The sequence below is a fragment of the Excalfactoria chinensis genome, chromosome 5 (assembly GCF_039878825.1).
Source record: "Excalfactoria chinensis isolate bCotChi1 chromosome 5, bCotChi1.hap2, whole genome shotgun sequence".
In the NCBI taxonomy this organism is placed as follows: Eukaryota; Metazoa; Chordata; class Aves; order Galliformes; family Phasianidae; genus Excalfactoria; species Excalfactoria chinensis.
In genome coordinates, this window is record NC_092829.1 from 1,925,001 (window position 1) to 1,942,009 (window position 17,009).

The 17,009-nt window shown below is 47.8% G+C and overlaps 1 protein-coding gene across 1 annotated transcript in view; it reads left to right on the top strand.

Moving 5' to 3' along the window:
* The window catches only part of NEMF (nuclear export mediator factor), a 19,835-nt gene extending 2,966 nt beyond the window's left edge, over nucleotides 1–16,869 (top strand). The window contains exons 4-33 of the mRNA XM_072338727.1: nucleotides 393–518; nucleotides 603–751; nucleotides 1,180–1,247; nucleotides 2,389–2,475; nucleotides 2,814–2,890; nucleotides 3,604–3,674; nucleotides 3,765–3,840; nucleotides 4,875–4,937; nucleotides 5,272–5,349; nucleotides 5,697–5,905; nucleotides 6,626–6,811; nucleotides 7,275–7,338; nucleotides 7,839–7,927; nucleotides 8,536–8,639; nucleotides 8,979–9,041; nucleotides 9,385–9,497; nucleotides 10,106–10,163; nucleotides 10,631–10,689; nucleotides 11,014–11,134; nucleotides 11,223–11,490; nucleotides 12,362–12,404; nucleotides 12,490–12,539; nucleotides 12,946–13,093; nucleotides 13,404–13,481; nucleotides 13,556–13,750; nucleotides 14,390–14,422; nucleotides 15,341–15,447; nucleotides 15,526–15,569; nucleotides 15,682–15,761; nucleotides 16,555–16,869. Of these exons, the coding sequence (XP_072194828.1) occupies nucleotides 393–518; nucleotides 603–751; nucleotides 1,180–1,247; nucleotides 2,389–2,475; nucleotides 2,814–2,890; nucleotides 3,604–3,674; nucleotides 3,765–3,840; nucleotides 4,875–4,937; nucleotides 5,272–5,349; nucleotides 5,697–5,905; nucleotides 6,626–6,811; nucleotides 7,275–7,338; nucleotides 7,839–7,927; nucleotides 8,536–8,639; nucleotides 8,979–9,041; nucleotides 9,385–9,497; nucleotides 10,106–10,163; nucleotides 10,631–10,689; nucleotides 11,014–11,134; nucleotides 11,223–11,490; nucleotides 12,362–12,404; nucleotides 12,490–12,539; nucleotides 12,946–13,093; nucleotides 13,404–13,481; nucleotides 13,556–13,750; nucleotides 14,390–14,422; nucleotides 15,341–15,447; nucleotides 15,526–15,569; nucleotides 15,682–15,761; nucleotides 16,555–16,632 (2,985 nt within the window). The 3' untranslated portion in view covers nucleotides 16,633–16,869. The remainder of the gene's footprint in view (nucleotides 1–392; nucleotides 519–602; nucleotides 752–1,179; nucleotides 1,248–2,388; nucleotides 2,476–2,813; nucleotides 2,891–3,603; nucleotides 3,675–3,764; nucleotides 3,841–4,874; nucleotides 4,938–5,271; nucleotides 5,350–5,696; nucleotides 5,906–6,625; nucleotides 6,812–7,274; nucleotides 7,339–7,838; nucleotides 7,928–8,535; nucleotides 8,640–8,978; nucleotides 9,042–9,384; nucleotides 9,498–10,105; nucleotides 10,164–10,630; nucleotides 10,690–11,013; nucleotides 11,135–11,222; nucleotides 11,491–12,361; nucleotides 12,405–12,489; nucleotides 12,540–12,945; nucleotides 13,094–13,403; nucleotides 13,482–13,555; nucleotides 13,751–14,389; nucleotides 14,423–15,340; nucleotides 15,448–15,525; nucleotides 15,570–15,681; nucleotides 15,762–16,554) is intronic.
* Nucleotides 16,870–17,009: the final 140 nt, after the last annotated feature.

Genomic DNA, 17,009 nt, shown 5'->3' on the forward strand with positions numbered 1-17,009 from the left:
GTCCTGTACAGATGCAGGATTAATCTTGTTCTCTTTGTAATACACACCCTCAGAGCTTTAATTAGCCGCTTTCTCATTGAAGTGCCATAGGTGACCTTGCTTTGAGCGAGCCAGCAGAACAAATAGCTGTTGTAATAGAAAAAATCATTTGATGTTGACAGTCACGTTGCCTATAAGTATCAAAGCATTATTATGTTTTCTAATAGCTGTCTTATCTTTGTAATACTAAGCCCAGGATTTTTTACTTTTGTAGTATTTTTATTAAGTAAGAAGCAGCCAGTGTTGTTAGAGGGGCTGATAGCTAAAAGAAAAAAGCCAATGTATGTTGATGTGAAATGTCACAAGCAGGTGTGTCTGCATCACCTCCCAGATGTTCTCTCTGTTGTTGGCAGTGTCGGAAACACCTGAAGACCAGGAGGCTGGTTAGTGTGAGACAGCTGGGAATAGACAGAATTGTGGACTTCCAGTTTGGAAGCAATGAAGCTGCTTATCACCTGATCATCGAGCTGTACGACAGGGTGAGTGCAGAGCTCCAAATGGTGTTCTGTAAGTGAGCGCATGAACACAGCCTTTGCTAAGGGCCCGTTGTGGTGTGTTTGCAGGGTAACATTGTCCTGACAGACCACGAGTACCTCATTTTAAACATTCTGAGGTTTCGCACGGATGAAGCAGATGATGTCAGATTTGCAGTTCGGGAGCGATACCCAGTTGACAGTGCAAAAGCACCCACACCACTGCCCACCTTGGAAAGGTGATTGCTTTTTAATGGTGTATGTATTGGAACAAGCACAAATTACTTACAGCTCTGTGTCCAGGTGGAGACCAGTGATGAGTGCTGTCCCCCAGGGGTCCTTCTTTGGGCCGATGCTCTTTGCCATCTTGATCAGTGACCTGTAAAATGGGATCCAGCACACCCTCAACAAGTTTGTTGATGACACCGCAGGTAATACAACAGAAGGAAGGAATGCTGTCCAAAGGAACCTGGACAGGCTAGAAAAGTAGGCCTACTTGAACTTAATGATATTTTGAACTCTGAAAAGCGCTGTATCTGGGGCTAGTCTTCATGTACTGCAGGCTACTGTGCCCCTTTAATACTGAAGATGCATTTTTGCTTCTAAGCAATGCTATGTGATCTGAAAATCTGTTGTTCTTTCAAATGGCAACTCTTGTCTTCTGTAGGTTAACTGAGATGATATCAAATGCACCCAAAGGGGAACAGCTGAAGAGGGTTCTTAACCCACATCTTCGTAAGTAGTGCTGTTTCATAAGGAGGTGAAACGAGGGCAATAGGTGATTCTGCACATTTTATTAACTTCAAACATTCTTTTTATTGAAGGGGTTTTTTTGTGGCATTCTGTTTTCCTGTATGTTAGAGAAATAATAAAGTAAACCAAGCTTTTGAAAGCAGAGTAGATTGAAAAAGAAAATTGATTTAAAGCTGGCTGCACAATGAGCCTTGCAGTGCTCCTTCAGTGAGGAAGACCTGGGGATAGCTCTGTTGGCTCTCCCCAGTAGGGGATATAAGTGCACAGTCAGGGTGGGGATGTTAGGGAGTGGCTGGGTGATGCCAGTCCTGGGATGAGCACTGATATAAAACCAGGAGGCTCAACCTGTCTGTGTGGGTGTTCCATGGTAAGGAGAGGTGAAGCACCCCATGCCCCACTTCTGACTGCGGAAGATTTGACTTGTTTGGCATGGTCAGAACAATGAATGTGGTTTATTCTCCCTGTTTGGCACTGTTGATAACTGCAGGGTGCCTGGCAGGCACTTTACGCAGCTCAAATCACACAATTTGCAGATATAAGTGTTACTTTTCCCATTTCTTGTTTCTCCTTTTCACCACCTTTGTTCCATTCTTTCTCCAGCTTGCTTTACTTCTAAAGAAACAACCTGCTTCTAATTACTTTCATCCCATAGCAGAAACACTGACACTTTACCAGAGCAGTGTCTCAATCCCAGTAGTCATATGCTTTAGAGGCTTCCCACTCTGATCATTGAGTATTTGCATTTAATGTCTTAGCTTGCATTTTAATTCCACCCATTTACCCAGTCTCTGTTGGAACCATTTAGCATCACTCAGTCCTAGACCCTTCACGTTTCCAAGTGATCCTAAGCATCCCTAATTTGCTGAAACTCATCAGAGCCCTGTCAGTTCTGCACAACCAGCCAGCATTTCTGAGGGCAACTGCAGAAGTCCTGCTCACCTGCTCACCATAGATTTTGCCTTCTGAATTTGGGAGCACGGTGCCCCTGCACTGCGGTCTGGAGGTTGACCATGTTTCCTCAAGCCTTGGCCAGGATGTGCTTTATGTAATCTTAATGTGAATATAGATTTCACTGAGAATGTTTTCAGTAGGTGGTTATCTTTATTTTTCCTTTCTTAAATAGCTTACGGAGCCACTCTCATTGAGCATTGCCTTATAGAAGCTGGATTTTCTGGTTATGTCAAAATAGATCAACATATGGAAAGTAAAGGTATGTAGGAAATAATGTCTTAGAGCTTGTACACATTTCTATGTCTAAGTAATGTTTCTTTCAAAGAGATGAGTGTTCCTTAAACCCGTAGTTCTGATCGCGTGGTTATATGCTGTAATGTTCTACACTGGGACCAACCTGGTTCACATTAAACTCTAGGATTGTGAATATACTGGAAATAGAATGTAGGACTCCTATGGCAGGGCCATGTCATAGCTGGAACTTAATTGGAGGAGCAGTTGCTGGGTCATTTGTTGATCTGCTCTTGTGCTGTATTGAGATAAAAACATCTTTCTTTTCTAGATGTTTTAAAATATTTCTCTCCTTTCTTTCTTTAGAAAATATCGAAAAAGTACTTAGTGCTTTAGAAAAAGCAGAAGAATATATGGCACTCACTGAGGACTTCAATGGAAAGGTAGGTCTCAGCCTGGGCCCTGTGGCTATCAGTTTTTCAGGGATTGCAGTATGGAACTGGTAGGAGGAATTGCTCAGCACATGCCTGTTCCTGGCAGTATCAGCTCCAGATTCTTTTCTGGGACCTTGGGCTGTAGGTAGCTGGAATTGAAACTACTTCCTTGCACTGGGTGTACAGCAGTTAAATAATTTACAAGCAGATTACGTAGCTCCTTTGAAAACTGCACTTGTGCTGTCACAGCATGTAATGCTTTTCTGCCTATCAACTGCGCATTTGTATGGAGAGCTGTATAGGGTAGTTCTGAGGTCTGTAAGGTAAGCTCACCACTGTTAGTGGAGTAAGTGGGAGTGGAGACAAACAAGCATTCAGGACTTTGTGCTACGAAGGAGGAAGTTCTTCACCCAGGGGGTAGTGACACGCTGGAACAGGTTGCCCAAGGAGCCTCCCCCATCCCTGCAGGCATTCAAGGCCAGGCTGGATGTGGCTCTGGGCAGCCTGTGCTGCTGGTTGGTGACCCTGCACATAGCAGGGGGTTGGGACTGGGTGAGCACTGTGGGCCTTTGCAACCCAGGCCATTCTATGTTTCCCTGTTAGAGTGCATTACTGTCTTGGGCTGCATGATAGGTTAGCATCTGAGTCTTGCTGCCTTCCCAAGATAAGGGGGATTCTTTTTAAAGGTCAATGTTGATAGACATATTTGTGCACTCCTTCAGGGTTATATTATCCAGAAGAAGGAGAAAAAGCCAAGCCTGGAACCGAATAAGCCAGCAGAAGATATCTACACGTAAATATCTGAAGTATCTATTTCCTTTTCTACTAGTCTGCGTAACTTAAATTAGTTTTCAGGTGATAATATCAAATGTGTATTTTACAGATATGAGGAATTTCATCCTTTCTTGTTTTCTCAACATTCAAAATGTCCCTACTTGGAATTTGACTCATTCAATAAGGTACAGTGCTTTTGCTGATGCTGTACTTGAGTGTTTTAATTGACTGATACTAAAAAGAACAATTATAAAATAGTGCAGGAGTTGCATATGAAAACGTAGACCTTGGAAGAGCTGATGAATGGAATGGATAAATGTTTATACAGAAAAGGCCAAGTAAAATTGGGCTTTAGGCTACTGTTGGGCAGGGCTGCCTTTGCTGACTCAGTTGATAGGCCCTGTAGGTGAAATAATCATAACGTAGTGTTCTGAACCTGCAGGGCTGTTGGCTATCACCAGTCCTAGTCAAACATGTTGTTACTGGGGAGTTCAGATCCCAAGTTATTGCTGGAGACAAGCAGTCATTTCCATCATCACAATGACTACCTTGGAAGCCTGAGGTGTCCACTTTGCTGTGTCCTTGAGTGTAGTCCTTCCTGGTCCTCGACTCATTAACTTTATGTGGAATCATTAATGAGTCCCTGACCTTGATCTTTAGAGTTCTTGATTCCCTTTCCTGCCCTGCTGCCTGTCTTGAGTTTCTGTCATCTTCTTCACAGCACTGATAGTCTGAGCAGCATGAAACTATCCTGCCTTTTGTTTTAAGCACAGTTATCTGGAAACTGCAGCAGCCCACCAGGAGCAGTCCTTAGCCAGTCTCTAGGCTTTCTATAGTTTGTTGTTGTTTTAAATGACTTATTGAAGTAGCAGGAATTCAGGGCAGATAGGCCAATAATTGCAATCACAGTCTGCAGAGCACATTGTGTGAAGCAGCAGGTTTCATTTCATCATTTCATAATAAGAAATGAAGGCCCTAGTTTGGCCAGCTAGTTACTGTCATGCAGAGCCCACAGCTTGTAGAAGACAGATCCTTGAGGGCCTTGCTGAGCTCATCTCCTGCAAAGGTAAAATGGAGGAAGTTACTGAACCTTGTTTGAGCTTGTCTCCTCTTTTAGTGCTCTGCAGTCACCTCTGTTGTGCCGAACCTTCTCTGGCTGCTTGTTGCTGGTATAGGTTAATGCAACATGGAGATCCTTCAAACCGATTTTCTTTTGCAGGCAGCAGATGAGTTCTACTCCAAGCTTGAAGGACAGAAAATCGATCTGAAAGCATTGCAGCAGGTATGCTGTCATGGAGATGGAGCACCTGAGGTGCTTCTTTGGGACATTCTGATTCTTTAGTTGGTGGGAGGGGAGGTGTTGCTTACTTATTTGTGCTATGGAGATACTGAGTTGGTGGAGAGTGGATTTCAGACTAGGTAACGTGGTAGTTAGTTCTGCTGGGAATGCAACTAATAATGTTAGCAACAGTATTTTGGTATCTTTGCTTCTCTTATGCTGTTGTATTTTTCTTTTCTGGAATGCTGTATTGAGTATCTTACAGTGATTAGATGATAAGATGGCATTTATATATACATGTATATGTTTTCTTTTCCATGTTAATTTTTTATGAAAGGAAAAACAAGCATTGAAGAAACTTGAAAATGTCCGTAGAGATCACGAGCAAAGACTGGAAGCTCTTCAGCAAGCTCAAGTAAGACTGGAATTTTGTATTTAGGAAGATATAGCATTGTACCTGCTGGTCATGATTGCTGTGGTCAGCATTAGACCCCAAAGTGAGCCCTGCTGTTGTCCTGGAACCCAGCAGGGACCCTAGGCCTGTCCAGTGGGCTTCTGCTCTCATACAAATGCTTTGTACTTCCCTTGCCAAAATGTACTTGTGCAGCTCTGCTTGCAGAAGTCAAGTTGACCATCGCCCCATGTGATTGCTTCTGTGCCATTCACGAGTTTTGTCTCAGTGTTAATTACTATTGTTAGTTTAAAAATATTGCTGAGTGTGTGTTTAACTTCAGTGGGTATAAATCTCTTTTTTACCTTAAGGAAGTCGATAAGATAAAAGGAGAACTGATAGAAATGAACTTGGAGATTGTCAACCGAGCCATCCAGGTGGTGCGTAGCGCATTGGCCAACCAGATAGACTGGACAGAGATTGGAGCAATTGTTAAGGAGGCTCAGGCACAGGGAGACCCTGTTGCAAATGCAATCAAAGAATTAAAGCTTCAGACAAATCACATCACAATGCTATTGAGGTGAGTGCGTTGCAGGTCACCCATCCCAAATGGCTTCATGATGTGAGCTGCACAGGAGATGAGTGTCTTTTAGCTTGTAAATTGTTGCTGAAGCTATTCTGCTTTATTTGCAAGCCGTGTGAAGAGAACTGAGCTTTGTGAGCAAAGATGGATGCTTCCTCTTTTGCTTTCAGAAACAACAATAACTTGGTTGCTGTGATTATTGTTGTTCTGACATTTTTAAGAGTCTGTCTGACTGTATTCTAGATCATTGGAAGATGTAATAAAGCAGTAGAGCTCCAAACCACCCATGTATCAGCCAGCAGTTTGCTGTGCGTGTTTTGCTAATTACTTTGGAATTCCTATGAGACCCTGCTCCTTTCAATGCTAAGGGCAGTCCAGTGAGAGGCTGGTGGTTCAGCAGTGCAGCTGCTGTGAGCTGCACGCTTTGATGCTGCTTCTGTTAGAAGTCATGGTAGCAAGATGCTATTGGGAGTGATTTTACACACGTCTGAATGCTGCAGCATGATGCTTTACAAAAATAAGAGAGAGGAAAAGAAGTGAGACTCGTGCTATGCAGACATAGCACAGCTGTGCTGAGGTGGGTTGAATGTAGCAATGAGGAGCAGATACAGATCCCAGCTGATGTTTGCTCCACGTACCTGTTTGGAGTAAGAATGCAATTGCAATGAGATGAACAAGTAAACAGTTCTATGAATCATGGGATGTTGTGTCTTTTAGGAACCCATATGTGTTATCTGAAGAGGAAGAGGAGGGGGAGGATGCTGATTTAGAGAAAGAAGAAACAGAAGAGCCCAAGGGCAAGAAGAAAAAAAATAAAAGCAAGCAGTTGAAGAAACCTCAGAAAAACAAACCGTCGTTAGTTGATGTAGATCTCAGTCTGTCTGCCTATGCCAATGCCAAAAAGTAAGGTTCAGTGTGCTTTGCCGGCACATGTTCCTGTGTGCTTGCAGTTGTTAGTGATAACACATGGGAAGGGCCCTGTCTGTATCTTTCTGAAAAGAAACTTTCAAGACTGAGGTGGGTAGGTTGCCCCGAGGTGTAGGATGTGCGTTTTCCTGGTCAGAAAACAGGGTCTGACAGTTGCACAGCAGGGTGTTCTCCAGCTGTGGCATTAATAGAACTTTGGGTACAGTTCTGGGCAGTGGGAGAACATGGCTACTTCTTGTCACACAGCAGTCCAAGGACTCTGTCAGTCTGAGAAGGGAAGTCACTTTGTTTGGCTGCTTTCCTTGTATAAGGAGATTCAAAGATCTGGGCTATACAGCGCTGTCTCCAAATAGAAAGTTCACAACAAATGTAAGGAGTCATGAGAAATGCGTTCTAAAAGCACCGGGATTCCAAGCATAAACAAACTTGTCTTTTGCAGGTACTACGATCACAAGAGACACGCAGCTAAGAAAACACAGAAGACAGTAGAAGCTGCAGAAAAGGTATTTGTCTTTGTTTTTAGAAGGCATTTGAAAGCCAAGTCCCTGTTGCTGATCCGTGGATGAGCCTGCCTTAGTTCAGGTAGTTCTGATGAGACCTGAAAGCTGAGGACAACCAGTGAGGGTTGTATTGTTGTTAAGCTCTCAAAGTGACCGAATAAAGGAGTGTGAGTGCCTGCTGTGCTGCTTGGTCAGCACTGTGAGTGCCTGCGGGTGCTGACTGAGCTGTAATCACAAAGGTAGCAGTTGGACGTCAGTGGGAATCCTTATGCTTAACCAGCTAGTAAGCAGGGGCCACAGTGCAGGGCAGGCAGTTGTGATGAGTTTAGCCTTAGTCTTGTTCTGTGCACGAAGGGAATGTGGGCTTGCTATGAGCAGTTTGCAGAGCCTGCACTCTCAGGAAAGTTGAGAGAAATCGCCTATTGCTTTCCCTGCTGTGCATTTAGCAGTTTTATGATTCCTGTGCTGGCAGATTGGGATCATGCTTTTTTTTGTCTAAATAGGCATTTAAGTCAGCTGAGAAGAAGACGAAGCAGACACTGAAGGAAGTTCAGACCGTTACCACCATTCAGAAAGCAAGAAAGGTCTATTGGCAAGTACCGTTTTGTTGTTATTATCTGATGTGTTGGGAATATGCACGGATTTGAAACATTCCCATCAGTCTGACCTCATGGGCTTAGCAGTGGAGCTGAGAGGGATTTCTGAGCATTACAGTTTGCACTCAGCCTCCTTCCAGCTACTCATTTGAGCCTCTGCCTGGGAAGGTTCTTTTCCATGGACACAGGTTGTAGTTGAGCTGAGTTTTTGGCCTTAGCACAGCTAGGAAGGTGGGCTTAATAAAGTCAGAGAACTCCTCTGTTGCAGCTCGGTGTGTGTGGGGTAGCAGCAGAAGGTTTTAACAAATGAACAGAGGTTTTTGTAGTTTAATAACTAAAGCATTAAAAATAAATAGGAGGTGGTGGGGCTTCTTGGTAACGGTGCTTATTGAATCTCAGGATACTGTTGGCAGTGATTCTGTATTTGTATCATGCCTTGTCTGCGTGCCCCAGGCATATGGATGGATATGAAGCTATTTGTAATGTCTTTTATACATTGTAGATACTAAGATGAATATTCCCTTACTTTGGCACACAAAGTATCTCTGTACCGTTTTGTTGGTTCCAGGGGTTTTTCATGCAGTGCTTTGTTGTGATTTGGCAGGTTTGAGAAGTTCCTGTGGTTCATCAGCTCTGAGAATTACCTTGTTATTGCTGGAAGAGATCAGCAGCAGAATGAGCTGATTGTGAAGCGGTATCTTAAACCAGGTGAGTAATTAAGGAGTGTAGTACCAGCTTCTTTTTTTCCTGGATGACACTGGGAGGTCTCACTGCTTTGGTGTTCGGCTGAGACTCTGGCAAAAGGGCTTTTGGTGATGGTGAGTCCTGTGTGTGTTTGTTGTCTGCTGAGTGCTGTGGGAGGCTGCACCCTGCAGTAAGAGTAGGTTGGGTGGACTCTTGTTGGGAGTAAATGACCTGGGCTGGGCCGAAAGACCCTTAATATCCTGTTGTTTGCAGACAAGAGAGCTGCTTCCCACCGGTGCCAGAAACCTTTGCCTTAGCTCTGGTGGTCTGCATGGTTACTGACTTGAGTCGTTTATTTTTCAGGGGACATATATGTTCATGCTGACCTCCATGGAGCCACGAGCTGTGTGATCAAGAACCCAACAGGTACTTTGTGTGGGGCTGATTGGGGGCTTGTAGAAGCCTCAAAACACTGCACTGTGTGTCTGAGTCCAGCCCAGCAAGCTCCATCCCCCCCCACTGCAGCACTCAGTTCCAGCAGGTGTTTCAGTGGGACACGAGAGGCATCAGTCCCTCCAAGCCTATCCTGAGGAGCTGTGAGGAGCAGCTGTGGATGCTGCTTGTGCCTTGCGGCTTAGGCAGGCCGTGCTGTCACTGCCCAGCGCCCTGGGATGTCCATATACTGGGTTGGGGTGTTTGTGGGAGTTGAGGGATGACATCTATTGTGCATGTATTTAATTCACTGCTGTATTGGGTGTTCCTGTTGCAGGCGAACCGATTCCTCCACGGACCCTGACAGAGGCAGGCACCATGGCCTTGTGCTACAGTGCTGCCTGGGATGCCCGTGTAGTCACCAGTGCTTGGTGGGTCTCCCACAACCAGGTAAGGACACTTGTGCGTGACCTTTGCAGGTAGAACACGTGGAGGAACTGCTGTGACTCTATCTGGGAACTGATGGATGGGGCTGAAACTGTTCTCTGTTAGTGTTCCTTGCAGGTTCTATCTGAGTGCTGCACTCAGGGTAGAGCTGGGGAGGTTAACCTCTGAGATGATGTGAGCATGGTAGAGGAAGTGTTGCAAGCTTGTCGTCTTACTACCAAAGGGGCATCACTTCTATTAAAAAGAAATTTTAGGAATAGCCTTTTTTTTCACTTGGGCTGCTGTATTAACCTGGTCTCAATACATTTCCAAGTAACTGAACTGTAAATGGAGGGAGGTTACAGTAAACTGAAGGTTGCAGAGTCTTCTGTGTTCCTGTTGCCTGACTAGCTCGGGTCCTCACCAGCACTTCTAAGCGTGGTGCCAGTGGTGTGCAGCTGAACTGGAACAGCTCTTAGGGCAGTGTCCTACAAAGGCCAGAAAAACCCTTGGATTTGGAGTTCTTACTATTCCCAGCAGTTAAAAACGTGGCTTGTTCGAACATTGCTGTTGTGGTGCTGTTATTACACAGCGCTGGTCTGCTGGGACATGCTGGTATCATGCTTTTCTAGGTTTCTAAAACTGCACCTACAGGAGAATATCTCACTACTGGAAGCTTCATGATCCGAGGTGAGGCACGAAGCAGCGGTGCATTACGTTATGAACTCTTCGCACAGAATCACAAAGTGGTTGGGGCTGGAAAGGACCACGAAGCTCCTGCAGTCCCTGCTGTGGGCAGAGCCTCTCCCAGCAGGTCAGGCTGCCCAGGGCCCCATCAGCCCATCCTTGGGCACTGCTGGGGATGGGAGCATCCGTCTTGCCTGAAGGTGCTGTGCTGCAATGGCAGGGCAGTGCCCTGAGCTGCCCCACTGCTGTGGCAGCCTGCGCTTCTCGTTCTGAGCATTCAGCCCAAATGCCAGGCAGCACCTGAAGATTGTTAGCTGAGCTGTTGTGTGTTTGTTTTGCCCTCACCCAAAAGCCAGAACAAGCCTTGGGGTAACTTTTGGCAGCCTAAAGCTTCTAATGAAATGACTTGAAAAAATACACCATCTGACACAGCTGCTGAAGCTCTTTGTGAGACTGTCTTTGTTTTTCAGGGAAGAAGAATTTTCTTCCACCTTCCTATCTGATGATGGGCTTTAGCTTCTTGTTCAAGGTACTGCTTTTTCTGTGCAGCTCTTGCTGCCTTTTTGTTGTCTTCATGTAAATCAAACACACTGTTCACTGTCTGATGCAATTTTGCACTGGCTCTGTTTGAGGCCTGTGTGTATCTGCTACTTGTGCTTGTGTGTGCCTCTTTGCTGGCTGTGCTTGCTGGGTTGATAGGTTTCAATTGTGCTGATTTAGTTTTACTGCCCTTGGAATGACAAGAAGTGTTCAAAGGGAAGGAGCAGAGCGAGGCTGAGTCGGGTGCTCTCCAGATAGGCTGGAGGGCCGTGGCAGAGCTGGTGCTGGCCACATACAGGTGCTTTGTTGTTAGGTGGATGAAAGCTGCGTTTGGAGACACCGAGAAGAAAGGAAGGTCAAAGTACAGGATGAGGATCTGGAAACGGTTTCCAGCAGTGCCAGTGAGCTGGTGGCAGAAGAAGTGGAGCTATTAGGTACAGTGTGCACTGCTGACAGAGCAGCTGTTTGGATCACTTTGCCTTTTCTAATGTGGGCTGTGTTTTCCTCACCTGTGCACCCCAGAAGGAGGAGAGAGCAGCAGCGAAGAGGACAAGGCGGAGTGTCACGAAGCTCCAGAAGATGTGGAAGCCACATCTGAAAATAATGGCAACGAGAATGTTGCTGACCTTGACCAGGACAGAGTAAGCACATCTCCTGTGCCAGAGGGTGTCTCTGAAGAGGATGATGGAGAATCTGAAGTGGAACATCCAGAGCCAAAGAATGAAGTGAAAGAGGAAGAGGTGAATTACCCAGATACAACAATTGACCTGTCACATCTTCAGTCTCAAAGGTAAGCGGAGCAGCAGCTGCGTTGATCAGCACTGTGGGCCCTCCTGAGGTTCTCCATTCTGTACAGATGCTGCCAGGACCAGGGCTGTGATGAGCTGCTGTCACTCTGTGATGCTCAGCGATGCAGGCTGTCAGGGTGCAGGGCAGTAACCCTGTGCTGTGGTAATGCTGCCATGCTCTGTACCGTTCCCTGCCCCTTCCCTGTGGAGCTTTCCCTTTGCCCCCCATCCTGAAGTACACACACAGCTGCCCATTCCCCAGTGAAGGCTGCCTGACTCTTTGGTCCCTGTTTGTTAGTGCCTGTTCTGGCCCAAGCGTCCCTCGATCACCCCCACACTGATTTTGCTTCTCTGAAGATGGCTGCCCCACTTTTCTCTGCAGAGCCATTCAGACCCAAAAACCTGAGTCAGTGGTGCTGAGCTGCTCTGCAGGTGGCTGTGAGATGAGCTCATCTCCCTGATGTCTCTGGAAATGGAACTCCTCCGAGGGTGTAAAGCAGAGTAACTGAGTGGGTGGAAGCAGGCAGCCCTTGTAGGGAATACCGCAGCCAGTCAGGGTTGTTGTGCACGGGCACTCAGCATCACAGTGTTCATGTAGTGTGTTTTCATTTAGTGTATATTCTGCACAGGCTTCCCTTGCTGTATTGTTGTGTGTGTTTGAGACTATCTGGCCGAGATCCGAGGACTTGCTTTGTAACGCAGATCCCAGTATTGCTGCCCTTCACCCGAGCTAAATGTTTGAAGACGTAGAAAGCCAGACACAGTGTGACCAGGCCAGCTCACATCTGGGGTGTGTGTGTGTGTGTGTGTGTGTGTGTGCAGGGTTGAGTTGCTCTTCATCCAGTGATGGGCTCCATTTTGATCTCCCTGCAGATCTATGCAGAAAACCATCCCCAGAGAGGAAGAACCCAACTTGGTAAGGTCCCAGCTCAGGTTTGGGGCAAAAATCAGTGTCACCTGCTGCTGGACGTGGTGTGCTCTAACTGTGTTTCACTTCTTAGAGTGACAACAAGTCCCAGGGGCGAAGGCATCTGTCTGCCAAGGAGAGGAGGTGAGAGCATCTCCGTGTTCGGTGCATTCTTTGTCATCAGGAAACCTAGAAATCTCTAAGGTCCCTTCCAACTCGCATGATTCTATGATGCTATGAAATCCTCCCTCTGGGTTTGGACTGGCTGACAGGAGCCCTGTGGACACAGCTGTGTCAGAGATGTCACTGGCCGGCCAGCAGCTGAGGGGCTGTGGGAGGTGACCATTCACAGTTGGGGGGGTTTCCAGCTCCAGCAGTTAATGGAGCTCTTTGCATACCCAAAGGTTTGAGGTTTTACTGAGAAGGGGTAACTTCCAGTGGATGTGGCTCAGGCCTTTGTGGCTGGGAAGCAGAGTGGTAGTGCTGGCAGGAGAGCAGCAGCCTCCCTATGGCAGCAAGAGGTGTTGCATCAAGTGCTTGTTTTCCTTAGAGAAATGAAGAAAAAGAAGCAGCAAAATGACTCTGAGAACTTGGATCCACCTGAGGAGAAGCAGAAAGACACCGAGACGCAGCGTCCCCCCCCTGCCAACACCAATAAGGGTGTGCCAGCCCCTCAGCCCATCAAACGGGGACAGAAGGTGAGCCGTTACCATGTGAAATGTGGGCTCGTCCCCCAAATGTGGACGAATGTGGGTTTTCCTTTGGGGTTTCCTTGGGCTTTCTGTGGTGCTGCACAGTTTCAGACTCTTGGTGGAGCTCTCGGTGGTTTCGGGAGGACGGTGCTGCTCTCACTGAGTCCACAGCCCCTTGCTCACTGCTGAACTGCTCGGAGAGAGGCTTGGAAGCCCTAAGAGGGGTGTGTGTATGGGCACAGCATTTAGTTCTTCATGGGTGCAAGGCCGTGCAAAGGGCAGTTTCTAAAGCTGTCGGTGAACTTTTCTTCTCTAGAGTAAAATGAAGAAGATGAAGGAGAAGTACAAGGACCAGGATGAGGAGGACCGGGAGCTCATCATGAAGCTGCTGGGGGTGAGTGAAAGGAGCTCTGCCTCCCTATGGTGCCGCAATTGCTGGCTCTGACTGCCTCCTGTGTGCAACCCCAGTCTGCAGGGTCAAACAAAGAGGAGAAAGGGAAAAAAGGGAAAAAGGGGAAGATGAAAGAAGAGCCAGCTAAGAAGCAACAGCAGAAATCCAAGGCTGTGCATCACAGTGCTGGAGGGGGCAAGGAGATGCTGCTGGGAGGAATCCTGCTGCACGAGTCAGAGGACCCGGCCCTGGAGGAGCAGCAGGATGAGAAGGTGAGCAGTGCTGCCTCTCCTCTCCCATCCACACACCTGTTCCTTCTCACTCCCTGCTGTTATCCCCTGGTGCTGTGTAGTGCAGCTCTGCCCGGGTGGCTGAGCTGGTTCTGGGGCGCTGGTGGAGCTGAGCACACCTAACACCCCATCTCCAGGAGCTCTTTGGTTTCCATAAACAGCAAAAGGACCCTGCAGCAATCCATGTGCATGCTGTGCTCCCAGCACAGCCACAAGGAGGGTCTGAGTGCATCACCGGGCTGCCGAGGATCCGGTTAAGTCAATACCTCCCACTCGGTGCAGCTGAAGTGCAACTGAGAGCTCCCCAGCTCAGTATCTCTGAATCACAGCTCGTCTCTCTCCTCCCAGTTTGGCGTGTGCCAAGCTAATGAGGAGTTCATATCATAGTATCATAGTATCATAGTATTGTGCGAGTTGGAAGGGACCTTAGAGATCATCGTTCTGAAATAGCTTTCCCCCCACCTACGTAAAAATGCTCTTTACCTTTAAAGCAGTTTGTCTCTGCAATGAGGGTTTGGCTTTTTGGGGACTGCTGATAAAAGAACTGATTTTCTCCATGGGTTCAGGGTTCAACAAGCAGCTGTGGGCTCATCTCAGCTCTGTCTCCTTTGCTGTTTACAGGATGAGCAAGACCAGGATCAGCCGGGAGTGGAGGTAAATGTTCTCATCTTTGAAACTCCAGGATGCCCTGAGAAAAGGGGGTTTGCTGCCCCTCGGAGCCGTTGGGCTGTGCTGTAGCAGGCAGCTCTGTGTCAGCAGGAGCAGGGGCACAAACCTGGCTCTCAGCAGGTTGGGGCTGGCATGGAGGTTCATTTGCTGAGCCCTCCAGAAGGGTTTGGTTCTGCTTTTAGGGCACTCCATGCTCGAGGCTGTTTGAACCCAGCTTTCTTCTTACACTGCTTATCATGTAGCACGTTCCCTTATGGAAACTGAATTGAAGGCTGGCCCGTCTTTGGAGGTCTCTGCACTGCTCAGCAGTAGGTGGCTCTGGGCTGATGCAGTGCAGTTTGATTCAGAAGTTTATTTACATTAAAAAAGAGAAGCTTCAAAGTGTTGTATAATTACAGGCTGTGGGTGTTGCCCAAGGCTGGTTATTAGCTGGGTTCTTTAAATCCTTTAATTAAAGGATAACGGTAGGAGGGAGCTTTTGGTGACCCTATGAAGATGTGACGGCATTTGGGTCACTGACAACTGAGGTCCCTCCTGCTTCGAGTGCTGTGACTTCAGTAATCACAGAATGGCTGGGTTGGAAGGGACCTCAAGGATCACGAAGCTCCAACCCCCCCCACAGGCAGGGCCACCAACCTCCACATTAATACCAGCCCAGGCTGCCCAGGGCCCCATCCAACCTGGCCTTGAACACCTGCAGGGATGGACGGGGCATCCACAGCCTCTCTGGGCAGCTGTTCCAGCACCTCACCGCTCTCACAGTAAAGAACTTCCCCCTGGCATCCAACCTAAATCCTCCCTCCTTCAACTTCAATCCATTTCCCCTTGTCCTCCATGACACGGGCTGGTTGTTGTGGGCCGGGTGCTGCTCCTGCTGTCACAATGTGCCTCCTTCCCCTTCAGGATGGCGCAGCCCTGCTGGACTCACTGACAGGCCAGCCTCATGCTGAGGACATCCTGCTCTTTGCTGTGCCCATCTGCGCTCCCTACACGGCCATGACGAACTACAAGTGAGTTGCAGCCTTTGCTGTGGGGGAGGTTTGGGGGCAGTTGGCCCTGGGACTGATGGAAACTTTTCCTTCTGAAAGGTACAAAGTGAAGCTCACTCCGGGCACCCAGAAGAAAGGAAAAGGTACTGTATTAAAAATACAGTATTAAATTAAATACTGTATTAAAGCAGCTGAACCTCAGCACTGGAAGCCAGCACACGTTTTGATCTTCAAATCTTACCCGTGTTTTTACAGCTGCCAAGATTGCTTTGCATAACTTCATGCAATCCAAAGAAGCTACTGCAAGAGAAAAAGACCTGTTCCGCAGTGTTAAGGTGAGTGGGTTCTTTAGAGCTTCTCTTGTACACGTGTAGGAGCAGCAGGGAAATGATCCACTGGTGCCAGTGGGGGTAAATACATCACAGAATAAGTGAGAATCATAGAATTGCTCAGGTTGGAAAAGACCTAAAGATCATCAAGTCTAACCTCATCCTGACCATCCTACCTGCATTAACAGCCCTCTGCTCAATCATGGCCCTGAGCACCACATCCAGATGCTTTTTAAGCACATCCAGGGATGGTGACTCAACCACCTCCAGCCCATCCCGGTGCTTAACAGCCCTTTCTGTAAAGAAGTTTCTCCTGATCTCCAACCTAACCCACCCCTGGGGCACCTCGAGGCCGTTTCCCCTTGTCCTGTCACCAGTGAGAAGAGACCAGCCCTGCTCTGCTGCAGTCACCCTTCAGGTACTGGAAGAGCAGTCAGGTCTCCCCTCAGCCTCCTCTTCCTCAGACTAAACAGCCCCAGCTTCCTTAGTCTCTCCTCGTAGGGCTGATTCTCCCAGCCCTTCATGAGCCTTGTTTCCCTTCTCTGGACCTGCTCCAGTACCTCCATGTCCTTCCTGTGCTGAGGTGCCCAAAACTGAACGCAATACTCGAGGTGAGGCCTCACCAATGCTGAGTACAGGGGCAGGATGACTTCCTTAGTGCTGCTCTCCACACATTCTCTGAGGGCAGAGCCAGCAGCACATGGGCTCATGTCGGCTGACTCAGAAACACCACCCGTGGAGGCAGGTGCCTGTCAGTGCATTTCCATGCGCTCATTTTCTCATCTCTGCTGCTGTGCAGGACACCGACTTATCGAGAAACATTCCTGGCAAAGTGAAAGTGTCTGCACCGAACCTGCTCAACAGGAAGAAGAAGTGAAGGGCTGTTTGAGTTCCAGCACCAACTGCAGCTGTGTGGCAGAGATGGGTGCCCGGAGGTGGGGCTGGCAGCCCTGTCCCCACTGCTGCCATTGGGCTGCATTCAGCTTCCCTGGTAGCACGCAGCTGTGGAGCAGCTCCTCCATCACGGTTTAGATGGACTTTGACGGCTCCATTGCTACAAACAGCATCAAAACATGGAAGTAAACGGCTGGCCTCCGGTCAGTGACGTGCTGTCAAGCTGTGTGTGCTCTGATGCTTTCCCCACACTGAGCTGAGCTGAGGTGGGCCCCGATTTCCTGCAGCACAACCCTGCGCTGTGTAACACCACCCTGCAAAGGAGCAGCACAAGAACGAGTCCATGTGCAGCTGCTCAGC